Genomic DNA, 23,642 nt, shown 5'->3' with positions numbered 1-23,642 from the left:
CTGAACCTTCTCTGTAAGAGTCCCCATCTGCCCCTGGCAGCCAACAGTATGGACAGCCAGAAGAAGCTCTCCAGAGAAAGCAGCCTCTGAGCAGGACAGCAGTCATTGTCAGGAGTGACAGAACAGCCTAGCTGGTTTTGCTGTTGTTTTACAAATCCCTTCCCTGTAGCCACAGTGGGACACTTCTCCCCCTCTCCCCCTGTCTCCTGCCATTTCCTTTAGCACCTTCCCCATTGTCAGCTTTGGCTTCTGATAAGATTCTTAGTGTGCCAGGAAGAGACTCTCTTCTTCTTGTCTACATACATTTCCTATTTAAATACTCACCTTCTCCCTTTGCTCCTTATCACTGCTTCCTTAACAGGAGGCTGATATGTTTTGTCCCAGATCCCAGGGAATGCCCTTGGGAAGCTGCTGCTGCAAATCGACAACCCCCCCTACACAATTCTCACTTCCACAGACAGCTTCACCTCAGAGTAACCTAGAATTCCTTCATGAAAATGCCATCTAATTTTCACAGTGTATTTCAGATATTGGCAGCAGGTCTCCAGCAAAATGACAGAAAAGAGAAAGCTGACCAGCTGCTCTGGATTTGTGAACAACCAAACCTTCATAGTAGAAACTGTGGTTTACTTCAATACCAGAAAGGAACTTTTTTTCAAACTCCTGCCAAGCTTCTTTCTTGCTTAATGGCAAACAAATGGGGAGTAATTCCAGCAGAAGCAATGGCAACAGGCTTTGAGAAGCAAGCAGCTTCTACTTACTGCACATATGGTGTCCCATTACCTGTTTCAAAAAGCCAGAAAAATTAAAACAGTCTTTTTGGGTGGGCATCTTACTGCACTGATGTGCTTTGCTTTACAGCAGTGCTGAAGATAGCACAGTAGCAAGCTGAAGAAGCAAGCAGCAGAAGTGGATTCCAGTCATTTTGGTAGCCTGTAGATTTCAGGTCTGAAAGGACTGAAGTAGTCCACTCTCTGATTCACAACAGCAACCTTCCATGACAATCACCTGCAACCTGGGATGAAAAACAAGAAAACAGTTGAGGAGATGGTCAGTGATAAGGGAAAGAGACAAACATACACTAAACCAGAGTGAACAAGAACAGTTAGTCTATTGCAGTCAGTCTCCCTGGAGTTTTCCATACCCACAGAAGCTCAGCATTGACCTATGCAGGGGACCAGGATGGATAAGAGCTAGCATCACTGTGCCTACATCTTCATTGGCAAACAGTGTTTGTTTTCATCACTGGTGCTACAGTGGATGCAGAAACGTTTTCTTCTAGCACTGTTTCCTGCAGTAGTGCTCTGGTAATACCATTGTGGCCTAGGGCTACAACCTGAACATTGCTTCATCTGGATCTTGCTCCTTGACAGATAAAAATAGGGCTTGAGCTTCAGCCAAGATATGTCAGTGGCAAGGGTGAAGCCTTCTTAGCCTGTTACAGCTTGTGACTCTGTGTAGCTCTGGTGCAAGATAAGTAAATGAGCAGGGTCATGCTGGGCCTTACCTGCCATAACATTCTGTGGTGCTGGGGAATAGCTCACTGCCAAGGGGAAATGAAGGAAGGACACCTGACCAAACTCATTCCACAAATTTGGCAGCAGCAGAAGCATAATGTTGTGCTGGCCAGGCTACATGTGAGCCCAGGCCTGTGTGGAGAGTGGTGTGTGTGCCACTGTACACTTACTGAGCAGCCTACCCTAACTGCTGTTTGGAGCTATAGTCCAAAACCATCATAAAGCAGTCCCTCTGCAGTAGGTCCTAGTAAGGTGAAAGCACATTAAGTAGTGGCAGCCTTGACTGGACTTTATGTCATACCCTTTGTCAATTTCTGGTCCTAATTTCTCTTCTTATTCCCTCTGTTTGTCTTCTTTCTGCCCTGCTCTGCTTTCTTATGCCCTCATACAGACTAGAAGATTCTTCAGATACCATGGTGCCCTGTGTCAAAAGCACAAAGTGCATGAGGTTCAGTTGATTGCTAACAAAGCTGAATCAGTTCAACACAAAAGATGGTTACTTGGGACAGAAGATTCCCAAAAGCCTGCATTGTTGTCAGTTACAATTTGCTGGAATCTGAATCACAGTATCACAGTATTGCCAAGGTTGGAAGTGACCTCGAGGATCATCAAGTCCAACCTGTCACCACAGACCCAAGTGCCACGTCCAATCTCCTCCTGAACACCTCGAGGGATGGTGACTCCACCACCTCCCTGGGCAGCCCGTTCCAATGACGAATGACTGTCTTGGTGAAGAACTTTCTCCTCACTTTGAGCCTAAACTTCCCCTGGTGCAGCTTGAGACTGTGTCCCCTTGTTCAGTTGCTGGTTGCCTGGGAGAAGAGACCAACCCCTTCCTGGCTACAACCACCTTTCAGGTAGTTGTAGAGGGCAATCAGGTCACCCCTAAGCCTCCTCTTCTCCAGGCTAAACAATCCCAGCTCCCTCAGCCTCTCCTCATAGGGCTTGTGCTCAAGGCCTCTCCCCAGCCTTGTTGCCCTTCTCTGGACACATTCAAGTGTCTCAATGTCCTTCTTAAACTGAGGGGCCCAGAACTGGACACAGTACTCAAGGTGCGGGCTAACCAATGCAGAGTACAGGGGCACAATGACCTCCCTGCTCCTGCTGGCCACACTATTCCTAATGCAGGCCAGGATGCCATTGGCCTTCTTGGCCACCTGGGCACACTGCTGGCTCATGTTTAGGCGGCTGTTGATCAGCACCCACAGGTCCCTCTCTGTTTGGCATCTCTCCAGCCACTCCAACCCCAGTCTGTAGGTCTGCATGGGGTTGCCATGGCCAAAGTGCAGCACTCGGCACTTGGACTTGTTGAATGCCATCCCATTGGACTCTGTCCATCTGTCCAGTCAGTCACGTTGGTCCCACATCTGCTGCAAGTGTCTGACCCTGTCTTCCCTAGTAAGCACTACACAACAGGGTTTTTAAATAAAATGTTACCATGAAATAATTGCAACATTAGGAGAGCATTCTGTGCTGAAGGTATGATTGATTTTCAGTCTTTTCTCCTGGTCTTGCTCTTAGTTCCCTGCTATCCACAGTCATTACTTACTGGAGTCATTACTCCAGTAAGTGTTCTCGGGTTAGATAATTGTTCTAAATGTAGCACATCACTGGAAATCAAGATTAGTTTTTCCTCTTTCGTGTACTATCCATTATAGCATACCTGATAATTTTCTTAATGGCCTGTGAAGCACAACAGAAACCAATCTGTCTGTACCTACACCTTCTCTGAAGTACTGACAAGAAGAAAGATGCCTATAGCTAAATCAGCACATATGACTTAGAAGACACAAGTGAAACATTAAAGTCATTTTTACAGTGTAATTAATATCCTGCAGCATTGAAGCAATGTTTACCTAATGACTGAATTCTTCTCTTCATGCTTTCCACTGCTGGTTTGTCCATGATAAAATATTGTTGGAATCTGCCTCCACACCCCCCCTCCCCCCAACAGAAAGTAGCAGCAGACAAGCTTGGTGGTTAAATTCTTTGCTCACAGAGGTTACTCACACCACAGATGCCCTGGGTGGCTTCTATCAGCAGTTGGCAGCAAAGCCCCTTTCCAGCATCTGAGTTTGTATGACGGCCTGGCAAGGGAATGTGCTCCTCCACTCACAGCCAGCGTCAGTAAATCACAGCATGACAGGCTCACCGCCCCACCACTGAACTTTTAACTTGAAGCTCTAGCAGGGTGCTGAGTAGCTTGGGCTACATGACACTGCGCTGTGAAAGTAAATCACTTCACTGGGAACAAGGGGAAGTCCAGCATATTGTTTTGCAGACACTGCCTACCACTTCTTTGCAGTATAAGCATAGAATATATGCACCTGGGAAAGCAATTAGAGAGAGAGATGGACTTCCAGCGCAGAACTCACCCTTACCCTATCCCGGAGGATGAAGAAGTTGCACACAAAGTTGCTCCTGATGCTCATAACTCTGCAGAAAATGAAGATGAGAAGCCAGTGTCAAAATTGCAACGTAGACACAGTGACGTAAAACTCTACAAAGAGTTTTGTGACTTTTATGCGAGATTGTAAGTTCATTCTGTTCAGCTGTGGGGTGTAGCTATGGTGACATTATTGATGTGTTGTACATATGTATTTTGTTATCTGAGCTCTGGGCAGGCTGTGCAAGCTGTTCTCTAATGCAACCTTTGCCACTCTTCTGCTTGATTCATTGTCATTTGTAATCCACTACAACCTGAGCTGTTACTTTCAATGTCATCCATTGCATCAGAAATTTTTATCAGCATTTGACAAGGGATGTTCAGGGAATCTCTCGGACTGTGGGTTGTTCACCTGTTACTTTGGGAAAGGGATAAACTAATGCAGAAGTATTATATGCATCACTCTACATACATGATGTTTTTCAAAGTGAAGTACCTTTGCATACTGGGGAGGAAACCTTTATGTTTTCATTTGATTTTGAACTTTGCTTGATGTTTTTGCTTGGGTTGTACTTTAGGCTTTTCTGCACTTAATGTCCTTAATGCTTGAGAACTGTTGAGGTGACGATGAAAGTTCCTACTATCTATTGTGATTCTTTTTCATTTAGATTAGTAAGGAGGACAGATGAAGTGCCTGAGGTTTTCCTCCACAAGAAGCATACACAATTTCTGGAGACCATCAGCAAGCTAGTGAGCCACAGTTTATATGTGTAATCACTGCAGTTTGTAAGCTTGTCTGTTACGTATAGGACAGACCATCCTCCATCTGATCTTGTGAAATTTGCACATTTTTTTCACCAACATGGCAGTGAATATTAGACCAGTAGTTACTGTTTCCCTTTTCTGCAGAGATCTTTAAAGAGAGAGGAAAAAGAGGAAAAAAAAAAAAAAAGGCCAGCTAATAATAACTGGTCAGATGTGACAGTGCATAGAGCTCTTCTGTGAGACAGTGTAAGAAATAGATAAAGCACATTCCATTTTGAACCACGTGCTAGGTGTTTGCTTGCTCCCTGTGCAAGGAATGAATTAAATGCCTATTGAACCTATTGGTGGGAGCCAAGGGATCTTATTCCCTGGAGGGGAAAGGCTTGGCATCTTGCAGTGGACTGAGGGCTCTGCACTTACAGGCACAGCATGATAGCTATACCAAAATGTGTGCATCTGTGTTTAAAATGATGTCAGTTGTTCTATAAGCTTCCAGATAAACGTTTGAGTTGGTTTTGTCAGATTATCATGAAACTAGACCATTGTCCTGTATTTGCCATATTAGGGAAGAGGTGATCCTGAAAGAGTCTCAATATGAGTAAGAAATTGTTTGCGAAGGAAAAATCAAGTGAACCTTTTTTTGACCTTAACTGAGACACAGTTGTACTGTCTTCTGCAGATGTGGACATGGTAGTAGTGTAGTGAATTCCTCTGGTATTTTGCAGCTACTGCATTGTCATTTAATGGTCATGTGTCTTTGAGAAGCAACTGAAGTTGCTATCTTAGTTGGATTTTTTTTTTCCCAACCCTGGCATGGGTTTGCAGCTTGTGTAGGCCTGTGTGTAAGTCACAGTGGGGCAGATTGAGCATTCCTACCTCCCCCTTGGCCCTGGACAACCACTGGCACAGTATTCATTGAGCTCCCTGAAATGAACCCTAACAAACCAATTAAAAATCCCATGATTTGAAACTCAATTTGTAAAATGGTTTGAAGGTATGCATGGTTTCAAGCCAGCATGGATTTAGGAGGGGCAGGTCCTGCCTGACCGACCTGACCTCGTTTTATGACCAAGTGACCTGCCTGGTGGATGTGGGGAAGGCTGTGGATGTAGTCTACCTGGACTTCAGCAAGACCCTTGACACCGTCCCCCACAGCAAACTCCTGGCCAAGTTGTCAGCCCATGGCTTGGACAGCATCACTCTGTGCTGGGTTAGGAACTGGCGGGAGGGCCGAGCCCAGAGAGTGGTGGTGAATGGTGCCACATCCAGCTGGCAGCCAGTCACTAATGGTAGCCCCCAAGGATCAGTGCTGGGCCCTGTGCTGTTTAACATCTTTATTGATGATCTGGATGAGGGCATTGAGTCCATCATCAGTAAATTTGCAGCTGACACCAATCTGGGGGCAGGTGTTGATCTGTTAGAGGGTAGGAGGGCTCTGCAGAGGGATCTTGAGAGCTGGACAGATGGGCAGAGTCCAATGGCATGAGACTGAACACATCCAAGTGCCAGATTCTACACATTGGCCACAGCAACCCCATGCAGTGCTAAAGGCTGGGGTCAGAGTGGCTGGAGAGCAGCCAGGCAGAAAGGCACCTGGGGTGTACTGGTTGACAGTAGGCTGAATATGTAGGCAGTGTGCCCAGGTGGCCAAGAAGGCCAATGGCATCCTGGCCTGGATCAGGAACAGTGTGGCCAGCAGGAGCAGGGAAGTCATTGTGCCCCTGCACTTAGCACTGGTTAGGCCACACCTCGAGTACTGTGTCCAGTTCTGGGCCCCTCAGTGTAGGAAGGATGTTGACTTGCTGGAACGTGTCCAGAGAAGGGCAACAAAGGTGGTGAGGGGTTTGGAGCACAGCCCTATGAGGAGAGGCTGAGGGAGCTGGGATTGTTTAGCCTGGAGAAGAGGAGACTCAGGGGTGACCTCATTGCCCTCTACAACTACCTGAAGGGAGGTTGTAGCCAGGTGGGGTTTGGTCTCTTCTCCCAGGCAACCAGCACCAGAACAAGATGACACAGTCTCAAGCTGTGCCAGGGGAAGTTTAGTCTTGATCTTAGAAAGAGGTTCTTCATAGAAAGAGTGATTGGCCATTGGAATGGGCTGCCCAGTGAGGTGGTGAGGTCAATGTCCCTGGAGGTGTTTAAGAAAAGACTGTATGAGGCACTTAGTGCCGTGGTCTAGTTGATTAGTTAGGATTGGGTTATCGGGTGGACTTGATGATCTTGGAGGTCTCTACCAACCTGGCTGATTTTGTGGAATTCTGTATGCAAAGCTTATATAAGGAATAATTGTTTATCTGATACAGTTTTCAGTAATATTTGCCAGGTTAGATACTGTACACTCTTTCATATTGCTTATTTAGAAATTTTGAACCAATGCTGTTATAAATATATATATATATGTATATGTATGTGTGTGTGTGTGTGTGCATATATATATTAGGAATTATTTTGGGATTAGCATTTTTGTTTTCTTGTGTGATGTCCTCAAATACTGTTAATATTTGCCCTTATTTTCTGTAATTATAATATGTTCTGTCATTTTTAAAGTACTTCTTTGAATTGCCTGCCTTTATTTACCATAAATTATGAGAAAATGAGCCTACAAAAATGAGCCTGTAGTAACAAACATTGCTGTGTTTGTTTGTTTAATTAATAATTATTGGTATGCATTGCAGGGATTTTGTTTGTTTGTTTGTTTCTAAACAGTTTGGGAGCAGGGGAAATGGCAGTTTTATTTCTGAGTGGTTGGCACAAATCATTAACTCCATTGGAAAAGTTGTATTGAGCAGCCTAGTATTAGGCTAATGCAGTTCGCTCTGAGGAAAGAATAAAAAGGGAAAAAAGGGGCCCCAAACCAGTGGTGTTGCCTATATGGGTTAATTTTCTTTCTGTTTTTTTTCATGACAGCAACATGGCGAACGCACTTGCAAATGCCATCTGTGAGCGCTGCAGGGGTGGCTTTGCCCCTGACGAGAAAATTGTCAACAGCAACGGTGAGCTGTACCATGAGCAGTGCTTTGTCTGTGCCCAGTGTTTTCAGCAGTTTCCTGAAGGGCTCTTCTATGAGGTAAGCAGGGCAGAGCACGGGTCTCACCCCCAGCCTTTGCCTTGTGCCTTCATTCTCATACCAGAAGTGGCTTTGGGCAGACTGATAGATCAGAAAGTCCTGTGGGAAGAACTAGGCTCCAAAAGGATCTTCCCAGCAGAAGGAGAGAAGAGGAACTGCAATTCTGTGCTAATTTGGAGGACACCAGTGTATACAACCTTATTTAAATGTGTAGCCTAAAGTTATCAGAACCAAGAAAAAAAAGTGCTGGACATTTCTTTCTCAGTGTAGATTGAAATCTCAAAAGCAGAGAAATCATAATTCTTGGAGAACAGGCATAGACTCATAGAATCATTCAGGCTGGAAAAGACCCTTGAAATGATCAGGTCCAATTATTAACCCTACTCTGCTAAGTCCTCAACTAAACCATATTACTGATAATGCTTAACTATATTCCCTCATCTAGAGAGAAACCTGAGCACTCTGTGGTCCATAGGTTTATTGCCAAGTTTAGTGAGGTTCATAGAGATGATCTGTAAGTCAGCATGCTGAGATCAGGGTATGTGGACAGCCCAAACCAGATGGGACTTGTGTATAGGTTAGCTCTACGTTTAACAAACTGAAACATTCAAAATCAACACTTCTCACATGCATTCAGGAGCCAATCCTCTACTCTGACTCATATTTGTCATCCCTAGGTAGATTGTCCTCAGCTCAGGTGAGTATTTTGATACTGGTGTCGTTTTCTTTTGCCTTCCCATATCTTGAAAATACAAGTATCTGAAACACAAAGTGACTTTGGTGAAAGCTTTCGACCAGTTCATGACTGGAGCAGGGTAGATGTAGGTTGGACATACGGAGGAAGTTCTTTACAATGAGAGTGGTAAAATACTGAAACAGGTTGGATGTGGTTGAGGCCCTGTCCCTGAAGACATTGATGTGGTCCTGGGCAGGCTGATCTAGTTGGAGGGGTCCCTGCTCACTGCAGGGGAGTTAGACAAGATGACATTTTAGGGTCTCTTCCAACCTAATGCAGCCTGTGAATATGTGAAGTTATTGGTGTAAGGAAGGGTAGATGATATGACGATGGGGATTAGTGTCTGAGAGATAAGGTCCTGCCCAAGTAGTTTGTAATACAACTTACAGTAGCAGTTATAGGATTTATGCCATACTGTGATTAGGAAAGGCAGGTGAGCAGTATGTTAAAAGCACAATGCTGTGCTTTCACACTCAGTGTGCTGTCCCTGTGGCACGAACACAACAGTTTATTTCCACAGTATGTTTCTAATTTTACAGAGCCATGTTATGTGGTGATGAGAAGAGGCTGAGGGAGAAGTGTGGAGTGGAAAAGAGATGAGCAAAGGGGATTCTTGGGGTTTGCTTTATCTCACCTTTTGTGAGGATGAAAAGCCTTCTCAGTGCTGTAGGACCAATGCTGCAGATTGTGGTAAATGAGCCACTAGTATTCCTTAAGACGTCAAAAGGTGAGTGTCTTGGTCCAGAGAGGGAAAGAGACTCAGTTCTTTTGAATATTCCTGTGTTATGAAATTAGAGGCACAAACAAGGCCAAAATATCAACAGTGAGGCTATTTATTAACAGAATAAAGTGGATGGATGAGAAGGGGAGAGAAAAAAGAGAGAGAGAAAGAGAAGAGGGAGAGAGAAGAGGAAATGAATTATATTACCACACACCCCACCCGCCAAGTTTGGGTCTGTGGAGGAAGGCTGCTGCAGCTTTGGCGTGGAGGAGGGGTCATCGTTGTTGGCTGTGCTGTCCTCTGCTGGAGGAGGGGAGGGAGAGATCCCAAAGTCCAAGTCCTTCTCTGAGCCGCCTCTTCAGGTCCACGAGTTGCAGCAGGCGGAACTTAGGACCCAGAGAGAGAGAGTTCCTCCTGGCCTACTGCCTCCAGGCTACATGGCGATGTCTTTTCTCCTGTGTCTGTCCTTTTCTGTCCTGGTATTCTCTTCGTTTTTCTTCAGAGTAGGATTGCCCAGGTCTTTTCCTCTTCTGAGCCAGTAGTTGCTCAGATCTTTTATACAGTTTTTTAGGTATGTGTCCAGGTGGTGAAACCATTGTCCTTTTCACCATCCTCCCTTTTTGGGGTAGCTGATGGGTAGAGATGATCTTGTCTATGCACATTCCAGAGAGTCATTATCCAGTGGCATCTGCCCAATACACACCAGCTATTGTCTGGGCAAGGAGCAAAGGTGATTTTATCTTTGTTGAGTCACATCAAGAGAGACAAGATTTAGTCTCTCACAGTGAGCTGCAAGGCAGTAGCAATTAAATAAAACCAAATCAAACAAACAAAAAAACCTAGACACACATTGCATTACAATTGTTAATATATACTGAGCTGCATACTGAGGCAAACTTAGAGTGATATGCATGTTTTAAAACTAAAGTGTTTATGATTGTGTTAATAAAATTGTCTTAAAACAATACAAAATATTTTTCTCTAAATAATGAGTACTTTATTCATTCTTGTTCAGTCTCAAAAATCAGTGAGAGGTTCCAGGGACCTCTATTAGAAAGCTGAGTGGCTCTTTGTTAAAGATAAAATTTTGAGAAATCCTGCTCTAGAGAGTCTATTTCTCCAAGGAGATGGACAAGGACCACAACAGAAAGAAAGTCTTACACCTAGTCTGGGAGTATTACACCTTCTCTGCTGCTTGTGGGTGGCCATACCTGGATCTCTTAGGCAGGGGCAAGTATCCTGGTGGTGTTGAGGTATATTGGATGTAGGCATTTTACTTCCTGCTGCTATTTTATTAACATTCATATTCATTATGGCCGGGATTTGACCATTCTCTTACTGCAAAGCAATGTTTCCTCTTACATAGAGTCAGAGATGAGTGTCCATAGATTGTCAGGGGTATGAAAATATTTTGGTTGCTAGTGTTGTTTTCAGGCTAGCTAGACTTTATTTTTGAGAAATGTTAGAAAGTGGAAAGTTTCAGTTTAGACACTTTTTGCCACTGCTACTATAGAGGTAAAATAATTGAGATGAGTTTTAAATGAATACACAAAAGACTTGTGCATGGTTTGAAGTTCACATCACCTTTCTGCCCCTAGTCATTGTCTACCACAAGATCTTGCAGTTTCTCTCCACACCAGCAAGTCTATATTCTGGGGCTGAAGAGAGGCACTTTTTGGTCTAAGTCCTCTGAGAGCCTTTAGATGATAGCTTTTAAATCTTACCCAGTCTTTCTCCCCCATCTGTATTGGTGTGTTATGGGTATCTTCTAGAAAGTGGAGTGGTCAGTGAATCCAGACTGTCCCAGTCCCTGTGCCTTTGAGGTTATTTCAACTTGGAAATCTTCAGCAGGGCCTTCTCCTCTGTCTCTGCACCCTTTAGAGTGTCCATGCACATCCTGTGCTGCCAAAAAGGCTCTCACGTAGCACTGAAGTGACCAGTGAGATGATTACAGTGGAAACCTGAACATGTTTCCTGGTGGTGCTGCTCAGGGAGAAGGGCAGACAAGGGCACAACTTACTATTTATTCAGCACCTTGGTACTAGAGATGAGAATGTACTGGGTGACAGTATTTGGAGGAAAAAGAGGGATCAGCCCTAAGCAGAGAGAGGGTAGGCTTAGGTTGGTCAGTGCTCAGGAGATGGCTGTCAGTGCTCTGAGGACTTGAGATGATGTGTATCACTGTCAAGAAACAGTGACTGGGTAAGAGCAGCTTAATGCACTCTATGAGAAGATAGATGTGTTTGGAAGTGTGGCTAAGTAAGATGTTTCTTTGAGCAGGTTCCCTGTGGGTAAGCACTGTTGGTTGCCTGGCATGAGGTTGTGTTTGTTATGTCTGGTTTAGCTAAACTGGTGTTTCTTGGGACATGATTTCCAGCTCTTAGCAATCGAGAAATCAAATACTCCTCTCCTGCCTAGTGCTAGCCTTACAGAGTTCCCCATTAGTCATTAGGTTGCTTATCATGTTTGCCATTACACACTGCTGTGATAAGCTTTGTGCTTGTGTTCTGTGGGTGGGGGCTGTGCTGGTCAGGCTGATGTAGGTCACCTGCTCCACCGGAGGTGTCTCTGGGCTGTCTCCAGGGGCTCTGATCAGCACAGCTTGCTGTCGTCCGGCACTGGAGCTGAGCTGCTTGCAGCACAAGTGGTGCCACACAGAAGCAGTGCCCACCTGCAGCTTGGTGTTTGCAATGCAGCAGGAATTTTTCTGATGTCCTCATGAGCTGATATGAGAAAAGACAAATACAGGTTCGTGGCAAGCCAACACTGGCCTTATTGCATAAGGGTGTAAGCGAGAGCTGTGTGCCTAATGTTGCATGGGAACTGTGGGATTAGGACCTGCTAGGGCACACTTGTGTTGCTGTTTGCTCCGCATTGCCAGTTCACTGTGTTTTCTGATGCACTCAACCTGAACAGAAATTAGCACAAGCTAATTGCTCTCAGATGTGAAGTGGTCTGGTCAATGTGCCCTTGTAGCCAAGAGCGCCAATGGTATCTTGGGGTGCATCAAGAAAAGTGTGTCCAGCAGGACTAGGGAGGTTCTTCTCCCCCTCTATTCTGCCCTAGTGAGACCACACCTGGAGTATTGTATCCAGTTTTTGGGCTCCTCAATTCAAGAGACAGGGATCTGCCTGAGTCCAATGTGGAGCCACAAGGATGATTAGGGGACTTGAGCATCTCTCCTATGAAGACAGGCTGAGAGACCTGGAGCTGTTTAGTCTTGGGAAGAGAAGACTGAGAGGGGATCTGATCATTGTCTATAAATATCTGAGGGGTGAGTGTCAAGTGGAGGGGGACAATCTCTTTACAGTGGTGTGCAGTGATAAGACAAGGAACAACATATACAAACTTGAACATAGAAGGTTTCACCTCAACATGAAGAGAAACTGTTTTATGGTGAGGATGGTGGAGCACTGGAACAGGCTGTCCAGGGAGGTGGTGAAGTTTCCTTCTCTGGAGACTTTCAAAACCCAGCTGGATGCATTCCTGTGAGGACTACCCTGGGTGGTTCTGCTTTGGCAGAGGGGTTGGACTCAACGATCTCTGGAGGTCTCTTCCAACCCCTAACATACTTTGATTTTGTGATTCTGGTCTTAGTGACTCCACTGCCTAGAAGCAGTGTATTCTGTAGAGCTGCTGTTGCAGAATCTTACAACCTATTGTAAGACAGTCCTATACTAACAGCAGAACATCTGGCTTAAAAGGAGAGCTTCTATGGCAGTGCATTCAGAGGGACAGGTAATCAGACCTCTATGATCAGTCAGTGGGCATTTCCTCCAACCCATGTCAGTCTTGGGTCCAAGAATGGCTCTTCCCTACAAGAGGTTGCCCACGTCTCCCACTGGAGAATGTGGGCACCTTACCTTCAAACAGGAGGTTAGGAGAGATGAGTCCTACCCCAGATCCAGCCATTCATTAACAGGCTCTACTTAGTGTTTTCAGGAAAAGCCCAACCTGCTCTGCACTGTGCTTGAGGTAGAGGAGGTAGAAGGGCTTTGAGAGGTGGATAGAGTCATAGAATCATTTAGGTGGGGAAAGACCTTTAATCCAACCATTAACCCAGCACCAAGAAGTCCACCACTAAACCATGTCCCTAAGCACTGTATCTATAGATCTTTTAAATACCTCCAGGGATGGTAACTCCACCACTTCCTCAGGCAGTCTTTTCCAATGCTTAACCACTCTTTTCAATGAAGAAATTTGTCCTAATACCCAGTTAAAGTCTCCTCTGGCACAATTTGAGGCCGTTTCCTGTCATCTTACCACTCATTACTTGGGAGAAGAGACTGACCCCCCTCTCTCTGCAACCTCCTTTCACACAGTTGTAGAAAATGAGAAGATCTCTCCTGATCCTTCTTTTCTGCAGACTGGAGAACTTCAGTTCCCTCATCCACTTCTCATAAGACTTGTGCTTTAGACCCTTCACAAGCTTCAGTGCCCTTCTTTGGACATGCTCCAGCAACTCAATCTCACCATGTATACATACAGTAAAATCCTATGGACTACTCAGAAGATCTGTAGCACAGTTTGTAGTAGTAATAGTATCATTTAATTATAAGAATAAAAATGAAATAGCATGTGACATTTCCTTGTTAATAAGAGGGAGTTCCTTTTACTTTCTTTGTTTAGATTCCCCCCCCCCCCCCCCCCCCCCCCCAAGATGTTTGTACTAACCTACAGGAAGATTAAAGGAAGGTGCAGCTGCAATGTACTTGTCAGATTTGTTTCTATTCTAGTTGCATCTTGAGTGTTTACTTAAAATGGGCTTTACCAGAAACCACCTTAGGGGGATGGTCCTTAAAGACTCAGGTTCTATGCATGTCATTTCACTAAGTCAGCTAAAAACCTGGAGGTTATGTCATAGTGACATGTTCTATGCAGAGCTACTTAACTCATGGACTTCCAGCATACAACAGTCAAATGATCTGGCTTTTAGAATAGGTGCTGTGGGATTTGTTACGGAAGTTCTCTGATGAATGAACTTCTGGCTCATCCAACAGAGGCAGCACAAATGTGCTGTTGATAATATAAACAAGACTGAATGGTAACCAACCTGCCTGATGCAAACCAGAGGGGAAGAAAACCTGTTTAATCCACTCAGATGAGTATGTGGTGGCTCTGCAATCCAGGCAAACCTGAGCATATCCCATTGGACCACCTATTTACCCAAAACAGGAAGTTTTCAGGTTGTTTTAGTTTGTTTGTTTATTTGTTTGTTTTTAGTTTAAGAAGGATTATATCTGACAGGAAGCAAGCACAATTCACAACAAAATAGTTATTTCCATTGGTCACTGAGAAAGTAATAGTCCTGTGTCTCTCAATTATTTCCTTTTTTTTTAAAGCTCCAATTAAAAAAGTAATCTGTTTTAGTGTATTACACTGGAAAAACACTTAATAGTTTGCTAGCATACTTCTGAAAGTCTGATTATTGAGCATGTCTTTCTGTTCCTAGTAGATGCAGCTGAGGTTGGGCACAGGAATTAAGTTTCTAATCTCAAAGTGACTTCCAGAGTGTTCCATTAGATCCCCATCCTACTGGTGGCTCTGTATATTGCACAAGTAATTGTTGTATTTGTATTTATTCCTTGGAATTTCATGGTATAAAGCAAGTAATCTTGAAGCACATTGCTGTATCATCTGTCCATGCATCAAACTTAATTTGTGAGTAATATTTTATACTGTTTGATTTGTTTTGTCTTGGACCCAGTAAAAGGAGTGGGGTTTCCTGCTATCTTGCTTTCTCCACTGTTTTAAACTGAGACATTCAAATCCAAACATTTTATAACATACCTAATATTGTCTATCTGGTTTTGACATGCTAGTTGGCATCCGTGCCTAGTAATGTAGTGCCTGAAGGTATCTAACATTTCCCATTGCTTCAGGACATACTCACCTACATGTTTATACAATTTTTTTTGTCTAAGGTGCTAATGCAGTGCTGAAAAAACTTTTTTCCATAGGCTTTTCTGTGTGAGCTTGAACTGCGGCTGAACTTCTCTGAGAAAATCCAGATCCAAATGCAAATCCCTTAAGATGGGATCTTCTAATCGCTGTAGTGGTCTTTGTTCCTTAAAAGCTGTATTTGACACTCTTAAGGGTCTTTTCCAGCGTAATGGTTCTATGATTCCACGGAATAAGCATCACAAAGAAAAGCTTCATTTCCCCTCATGTTTTGGTTGTATTGCTCCATAAATTGTCAAGATTTCTGTCCCTGGGTGTTCTTCCTGGCCTCCTACTTCCTCCTGTATGCTGGGTCATTCTTACAGGAAATGTAGAGTGGAGATTATATGAGCTCAGGAAACTGCTTCCTCCCAGGAAAGGGGGGTGTGTGTGTGTGTTGGGGGGGGTGTTTGGGTTTTTTTTAGTGTGTGTTTTTTTTCTTTTTTTTTTATGTGTGTGTTAGATAATTTCCCATCCAGAATTTGCTCAACTGCATCAGAGTTTCAGGGGTCTGACAAAGATCAGGCATCTCTTGGGATGTAAATAGGTGACAGAAAACACCTCGGGCTCTCCGCAGCATAGCAAAAGGGTGTGCTATTGCTACCTGCTAACTTGTAACTGAATTAAGGTGGGTGGATTTAATGCCCAGCTCAGTCTGCCTTTTTTTGTGTGTGCAGCTACCTAATTGCATCTGGAAACAAACTGGTGTGTTACAGCATTCATGTTGGAGTCATACTCCTCATCCCTCTAACAGATTTTTTTTGCCACTTGCAGTTTGAAGGGAGGAAGTACTGTGAACATGACTTTCAAATGCTTTTTGCCCCATGCTGCCATCAATGTGGTAAGTTTTACACTGAGATGAAACACTTCACACTGATCACAAATGGGAATACCAGTGGGGGAAGATGTGAAACACTTGTGTATGTTCTTTGTGAGGCAGCTGAACATCCAGAATGAAGTAGACTTCAGAGAATTTTCCTAAATCTCATCACACAATAAGGTTTTTTGATTTAAATTTAGCTGTTAGTGCAGCGATCCAATGAGCAGACCATTCATGAACTTCTGATTAGTTATGCCATTCATAACTCTTGATTCTTTATATATATATATATATATATATATATATATATATATTTGCATGTCCTCATATTTGGCCCTTGTCATGCAGTTGAAACCCTGCAACAAGTCTTTGCCATCCCTTTTAACTATTGTAACCCACCTGTGCTGCCCTGCTCTACAGAAGCAGGGACAGTCTTCATTATGTGATGTTACAATCAAATGACAGTCCCCTGTTGTATCTTTGAAACAAATACCTTTAAAGCTTCAACATTTGGTATCTACATAACACTGAGGGCTGCTTTTTATTTGTCAGTGTTGATGTAAATGCTTGTATTTCTGCTGCACCATAATCATTTGCATGGTATTTCCCCCCTCTCTGTATGACACATTGTGCTCAGGCAGAGCTGTGAAGTCATTACTCGACTATTGCTTAAACTGGTTTGGAAGTTCTTGTGCTTCTGTGGCACCTTGGCAAGGTGCTATGGCTTTCACTTATCTCAGTGAGGCTTTTCCCTATATGAAAGGAGGGTTTGAACACCAAGGGAGAGGGTAGCAGATGTTACAGGTCTTTAAATTAAAAGCTGCGGATTTGAACAAGCAAGGAAAGAAATGAGTTGGTGGCAATTTCTGAGGAGCTATGCTGTCTATCTCCAGAGTTTCCCCTGTCCAGCTGGCACAGCTCCCAGTTTTCCTGCCCTGGTTCCTTGTAGCACCAGCTCCCTTAAAAATTCATGACTAGGCTTTGTCACTACTTGTGTGTAGTAAGTAGAGCCAAAATCAATGGGAGCTGTTGACAGCAATGAGACCTCAAGCATTCCTGACATTTCTGAAGTCCAGCAGGTTTTGTTCTTGAAAAGCTATGACTTAACGGGAATGCCGCAGAGTCGAATGCTGGATGTTCTTGTCCACATCAGTTACCTGCATGACTGCTCCCCTTTGGCAGCTGTTGGCGTTGTATGTTCTCCAAAGCCAAGACTTGGGAAGCTGAGCTCTTAACATACTTTAGGCAGAGCCTTTGCATGGCTCAGGGGCCTTGGCTATAGTGCCCACATAGAAAATTACTTAATCATGTGTGTGGTGGATGTGGCTGTGCTGCCTGTGCTGTACGGTTACACAATGCATGCAAAACAGTAGTTTTCACGCTAATTTTTTAATGCCTTGCAGGACAAGACTCCTTGTGGTAGGTCAGAAGCTGTGTTGAATTGACTGTTCTGCAACTTCACTGTGGCTTTTCATGTCAACTCCATGACAACTTTTTCAGGAGGTCCACAGCTGCCCAAGCTCAGTTCCATTGCACTGCATTGTACAGAGCCACTTCGAGGCAGAGTAGAAACCATTACTGTGTACATAACAAGTTAAAATTGTGTTTAAGAAAAGAAGGAGAAAAATTATTAGAATGTAAGGAAGAACTCCATATATTTCTTAACAGCCTGAAAACAGATAAATTAAAAAAGGGAAGGAACTTTAAGAGGGTCTTTGCAGAGAGAAAATAGAGTGTGCATATAGAAGGGCTTATATGTAAAGAACAGAAGATCTTCCCTCAGCAAGGATATTTCCTTCTGACCCACGGCAAAAAAACCCCACACCAACCCCAAATTTCCAGAGTTTACAACCAGAACTGTGATACTGAAAGCAATGCACCCTACCAGATTTGGCAGGGGAGGAAGAACATGGTAATGCCATTGTAGCGGTTTGCTTCTAACTTTGTCTAGCATGGTATTTCACATCCTGGTGCTGTGTTTCTTATAGGTGAGTTCATTATTGGTCGTGTTATTAAAGCTATGAACAACAGCTGGCATCCTGAGTGCTTCTGCTGTGATATTTGCCAACAAGTATTGGCCGATATTGGATTCGTCAAGAATGCTGGCAGGTAGATCTTCACCCTTGCTCTGCTAACTGTTCATGAATAAAATTAAGGAGGACTGAGCAATTTTGGTTCCTGCAGCTTTCCAGCTTAGGTGGTGCAACTGAAACATATTATGTGGGGAAATGGTTTAAGTGTACATCACAGAACTAAGAGCGCATACATTAATATGTACGTTTAAAATATTAACAGTTTATCTACTTCAACACCATATTTCTTGGCAAAGGTTCTCTATTCCATGACATTTTCATTCCTAACAAAAGAAAACATTCAGATACAGAAGAATTATCTTTATTTTTTAATGGATTTTTTTGTTTCTTTTTCCAACGTGGGTTTTCAGTTTTGGCCTGGTTTAAGTTCAGTGGGATCCTTCACAGAGTAGGATATTTTTACCAGCTGTCATCAGAAGTATGTTTTACAACTGGATTCTATGGCCATTGGCTTAATATGTATAATATGGTATGCAGAGTTATCCACAGAATTAGGACCTGCATCTTCATCCAGTTTCCAATCTATATTGTTAAGATTTTGAGAGTAAGCCATTCAGCATTGAGGATCTGTAGCAAACTTGTCTTTTTGTGTTTCAACACATCTTAAACTCAGATGAGCTGAAGAAATTCTATTCCTGTGGTGACAGAAAATAAAATTTCCTTGCCCCTTTTAAACTTGGTTTGCCTAGCAAGGAAATTGTTTTACAGACTATTTCCCTACAAAAAGGAATGATTTAAATGAAATTTCAATAGATTTTTGTTTATGCTTAGCACTGTAGTACCTGGTATTAGCACTTACCTCTTTTTCTTTTTAATGCTATTTCAGACATCTCTGCCGTCCTTGCCATAACAGGGAAAAAGCCAGAGGCCTGGGAAAGTACATTTGCCAGAAGTGCCATGCCATTATTGATGAACAACCTCTTATATTCAAAAATGATCCTTATCATCCTGATCATTTCAACTGTGCAAACTGCGGGTAACTTGAGCTCTGCAAAGGAAAACAAGAAAATGCAGGGGTCATTTGCTTCATCAATTTACATCCTAAAGTGAAAGCCTGCTGAGTACAGCTGGCAAGAGCAGAGGGGTTTGGGTGCTTTGTAGCCAGATGTGTGTTACTGCTTTTGGGATAGAAGAGTTGGACCTTGAGATCAAACAAGGCTGACCTATCAGACAGTAAAGAGAGATTGGACTCTGCAGGATGAGGTGGTACCTTACAAAATATGAAGTATGGACACAGGTAATGGTCTCTGTAGCAGCAAAATGATAGTTTATTGTTCTACTGAAAGAGGAAGAAAAGTAGGCCTCTCTGGCTGCTTGAGTTACTTGCCAACTTTATTTCTTTTTAGTTGAGTGGCTTGCAAACTTTGATGTCTCCTTTCAAAGCCTATCTTTTTCTTATTTTATCAGCTTCTACAACTGCAATACATGGAGCTGCACGTTTCTACATCCTGCTCTGATGCACAGACCATGGAGCATTGTAGAACATAGCACAGATCATTAGTTGTTTATTTCTAGAGCAAAAGCAGCTACCGTTTCAGTGCCACAACAAAGTCCAGTTTGAACATACCTAGATGTAGAGGACTACATTTACTTCCAGTTATGTTACACAAATCTAAAATAAACTGGTGATAAAAGTGCCAAAATGTAAACCAAACACATCTACAGCTTGCACAAATGGATTTGTGACACATAACCATGATGAGTAATGACAGTAGCCCAGTAGCTATTTTCAGAGTGACTTAGTGTATCTTTCTTAGCAGTCTCTTCAGTTTTCTGTGATTAGTCTTGAATTATGTGACATTTGATGCTGCTTCAGTACTGTACAAATTACTGTCCAAATATCATTTCTAAATCAAATGCTAATTTGCTTTTCCTTTTCAGAAACACTCAAGAGTTGACATTGTCCAGTGCCTTTATTCATACTTTCAATTCATTAACTTTTGAACAGGAAGGAACTTACTGCTGATGCTCGTGAGTTGAAGGGAGAATTATATTGCTTGCCCTGCCATGACAAAATGGGTGTCCCTATCTGTGGGGCATGTAGAAGACCAATTGAAGGCCGTGTGGTGAATGCTATGGGCAAACAATGGCATGTGGAGGTAAACATCAAATTAGGTGTATTTTCTTTTACAAACATAAACACTGACGTATTTACCCGTGATTGTGCTAATCAGATTCAGTAAAACAATTAGCAAAGTACACAGCAATTATTAGTAAATGCCTTCTACTAATTTCGTTTTCAACCTTCTTGTGGCTGGTCTTCCACTGTGAAATAGGAGGCATTTCCTACCTTAAAGAGAGCATTGACTGTGAAACTAAAATTGGTAATCAAAGGAAGAACTGTGAGGTCCTTACAAAAGAAAATTTCAGAGTGCAAAGCAGTATATGTGGAAAGGCAGTCAAATTCTGTTGCAACCGTAAATGTCACTGAGAATCGTAATAACCTTATGTCTTCCACAGTCATCTGCCAAGTAAATATCTCTAAAGTACTTATTGTGAGAGTTCATATTTTAAGGCCATATACAAGATTTAGTTCTACATCTTCCATTTCAATTAGAAAGATAAACTTTGTTCCTTATGTTGCTTTGAAAATCTCCTTCAGAAAAGGCTCTCTTCTCAAGAGTGTAATGATAGTAGACATTAGTTAATATCTCTTTGTTCTGTTCATTGATAACACGTGAGAATTACTTTGCTTGATTTTTTAAAAATTTTTGGGGGGTTAACTTTTGGATTGAAATGTTGACAACGTTAAAAGGAACACTATTTTAGTGGTCAGAATTTAGAAACAAAGGAACTTCAACTCTCCTTTTCCAGATTGCACAGCTAGCTCAGGAGACTTAAGGCATGTTCAGTACTTGGCTTGGTTGATTTACTTTTCAGAAGAAATACCATTACTTCCAAATACTATTTTTTTTAAACTATTTAATTTTGTTTGTAGCATTTTGTTTGTGCAAAATGTGAAAAGCCATTCCTGGGTCATCGCCATTACGAGAGAAAAGGCTTGGCATATTGTGAAACCCACTACAATCAGGTAAGGTTATACATTTTTTAAAATGATGTTAATTGGTAAACTCATGTATTGGTTTTAATAGGTAGAGCTGGAAAACCATGGCCATTCTTTTATTTTCTTGTAGGCACCTGTGGGTGTAATGCCAACTAGCAAATGTGCTGTTGAAATTAATTTATGTAGATTTCTCTGTGCATGAGAATACATGGTACTGAGAAAGAAAACTGTAGATGTTTCATAAAAGCTATCCAGGGCAATCAGTACTGAGTTGTTCTTCAAGCTTAGTGGTACTCAGTTACAGCTGTTATGAGCTTTTATGTATCTGAGACATCAGAGCAGCAAATGACACCCAGTCTTTCCCAAGAAACTAAAGATGGCCACTCAGTAGCTGTAGTTTAAGATGAAGACCTAGTGAGTAATAGGGTTTTCCCTACAGCTGCTGCTCTAAGATGACTGTTAGCATACAGCACACACCACACAGCTCATGCAGTTTGGTTGCTGAAGACTTGAGAACTAATTTTGTCAGAGGGCACCACCTAGTGACCACTTGAATTTATATAGGAGTTACATGCCATGGTACCATCTTTCTCCAGACTGCCTCGATTGTAGTCCAGTGCTATGATATATAGACCTTTGTTATCAGAAAGCTGTCTTGTGTTCTGTCAACATCCACCTCATACCTTATATAAATACAAGAGTAGGGGGTATATTTGAGTTTTAAGGCATGTGCTAGTTAAAGGTATTTTCTTCATTTATCAGTGATGAAGGGCAGATGGTTGAAATGTTGATGGCATACTTGCATACAGTAAATGCCATGATAGTAGTAGTAATAGCATTGCAGCTGTGATATGGTGAGTACATATACCAGGCAAGGGCTGTATGTAGAGTGAGTGTCTTCTACTGTTAACTACTATAGTTGGGACAAAGATGAAATTATGACCACTTCTTAACTGTTATATTGTGAACAAATACTAAGACTGGAAATAGAAGAAACAATTTTTGGTCTAAATGTTCTTCTTCTTTTAAAATTTTATTTTATTTAACAAAAATCACACTTTCTTACAGTTTCTGCCAGAAACATCAATACATTGTTCTAGTCATGCATATAAGTCCAAATATTGAACTGGCTGGTTAGTAACAATGAATGGGTGACGCCAGCTGCTGTATTTTAAATGTTCAGGATTGGAGAAATGTTTAAAACAAAATAAAACTGCATTTACAGAGGATCAAACAGATGGAAGCGAATGTTTTAATCTTTAATATTACAAAGAATTTTTTGTGATGAGAACGTGCAAAATGTACTTGGAAAACTAAACCAGACTTGCCAGCACTCTATTTGACTGAAATAAATAGAAAAGCTATTTTGCCTGAAATACAGTTATTTTGTTTGAGAAGTTACCCTCAATCACATGATGACATTAAAAATTCATTACTTCTCTTTCCTCTTCAGCTATTTGGTGATGTTTGTTTCCATTGCAACCGTGTGATTGAAGGAGATGGTAAGCACTTGCCTGTTTCCTTAATGTTCCTTTCTGATGGAAGCTCCCTTTAAACAGGGGTAGCAAGCGGAAAGCAGCCTTCCCACCCCCTGCAGAATCCTTGATTGTTCTCATTAAAAAAAAACCCAAAACATTCTCTTGATCAGAAATTTGTTTAGTGCTGATTAGTCAGAGATCAAATGGTACAAAAATTTCACAGCATGTTTCATGAGACTACCCAGTGGCTTAAGAGAACAGTGGTCAACTGGAAACCTTAGTGACATGCTAATGTCAGGGATGCTAGGACATACACAGAGGTGACTTTCTGGATCATCAGCTTCAAAAAAGAATACATACGTGCAAGGGTGAGAATGATCCCATAGGCATCTCATCAAATGAATCTGTGAATCATGAGCTGAATTTGAAAGCTTTTAAAGACCTGGATGGACATTTCAAGGATTTAAAAAAAATGCCTAGTTCCCATGATGTCAGTTTGGTTACTATTTATTTGTCTGTCTCTCTATGTCTTTTGAAAATCTAGGCTGAGGATCAATGGGCCAAGGTCAGTTGCATGAGGGTTAACAAGGCCAAGTACCAGTTCCTGCTCTTCAGTCTTAACAACCCCATGCAACACTACAGGCTTGGGGAAGAGTGGCTTGAAAGCTACTCAGTAGAGAAAGACCTGGGGATGCTAGTTGACAGCGGGTTGAACGTGAGCCAGCAGCACGCTCATGTGGCCAAGAAAGCTAACAGTATCCTGGCCTGTATCAGGAATAGTGTGGCCAGCAGGAGTAGGGAAGTAATTGTGCCCCTGTACTGGTGAGGCCACCACTCACTACAAGAAGGACATTGAGATACTGGAGTGTGTCCAGAGAAAGGCAATGAAGCTGGTGAAGAGCCTGGAGAACAAATCTTATGAGGAATGGCTGAGGGAAGTGGGATTGCTTAGTCTGGAGGAGGCTGAGAGGAGGCCTTATTTCTCTCTACAACAAAGAAGGTTGTAATGCATTGGGGGAGTTGGTCTCTTCTCCCAAATAACGAGTGATAGGATGAGAGGAAAAAGCTTCAAGTTGTGACAGAGGAAGTTTAGATTGGATGTAAAATAAAATTTC

General features: G+C 42.5%; 1 protein-coding gene across 9 annotated transcripts in view; it reads left to right on the top strand.

Moving 5' to 3' along the window:
• Window positions 1–23,642, top strand: part of LIMS1 (LIM zinc finger domain containing 1) — a 93,251-nt gene that overhangs the window by 65,768 nt on the left and 3,841 nt on the right. For 6 of the 9 annotated variants that reach the window (XM_068137581.1, XM_068137590.1, XM_068137610.1 and 3 more), the window contains exons 2-8: window positions 7,576–7,735; window positions 15,907–15,973; window positions 17,941–18,061; window positions 18,872–19,021; window positions 19,994–20,144; window positions 20,984–21,076; window positions 22,503–22,551. In XM_068137581.1, coding sequence (XP_067993682.1) covers window positions 7,576–7,735; window positions 15,907–15,973; window positions 17,941–18,061; window positions 18,872–19,021; window positions 19,994–20,144; window positions 20,984–21,076; window positions 22,503–22,551 — 791 coding nt within the window. Of the gene's footprint in view, window positions 1–3,677; window positions 4,051–7,575; window positions 7,736–15,906; window positions 15,974–17,940; window positions 18,062–18,871; window positions 19,022–19,993; window positions 20,145–20,983; window positions 21,077–22,502; window positions 22,552–23,642 lie in introns of those variants that run through there. The other 3 variants (XM_068137546.1, XM_068137554.1, XM_068137564.1) reach the window with 3 other exon arrangements.

The sequence above is a fragment of the Melanerpes formicivorus genome, unplaced genomic scaffold (genome assembly GCF_026170545.1).
Source record: "Melanerpes formicivorus ecotype bairdi unplaced genomic scaffold, bMelFor1.0.p_v2 SCAF_1, whole genome shotgun sequence".
NCBI lineage: Eukaryota > Metazoa > Chordata > Aves > Piciformes > Picidae > Melanerpes > Melanerpes formicivorus.
This window is presented reverse-complemented; position numbering and strand designations above follow the sequence as displayed.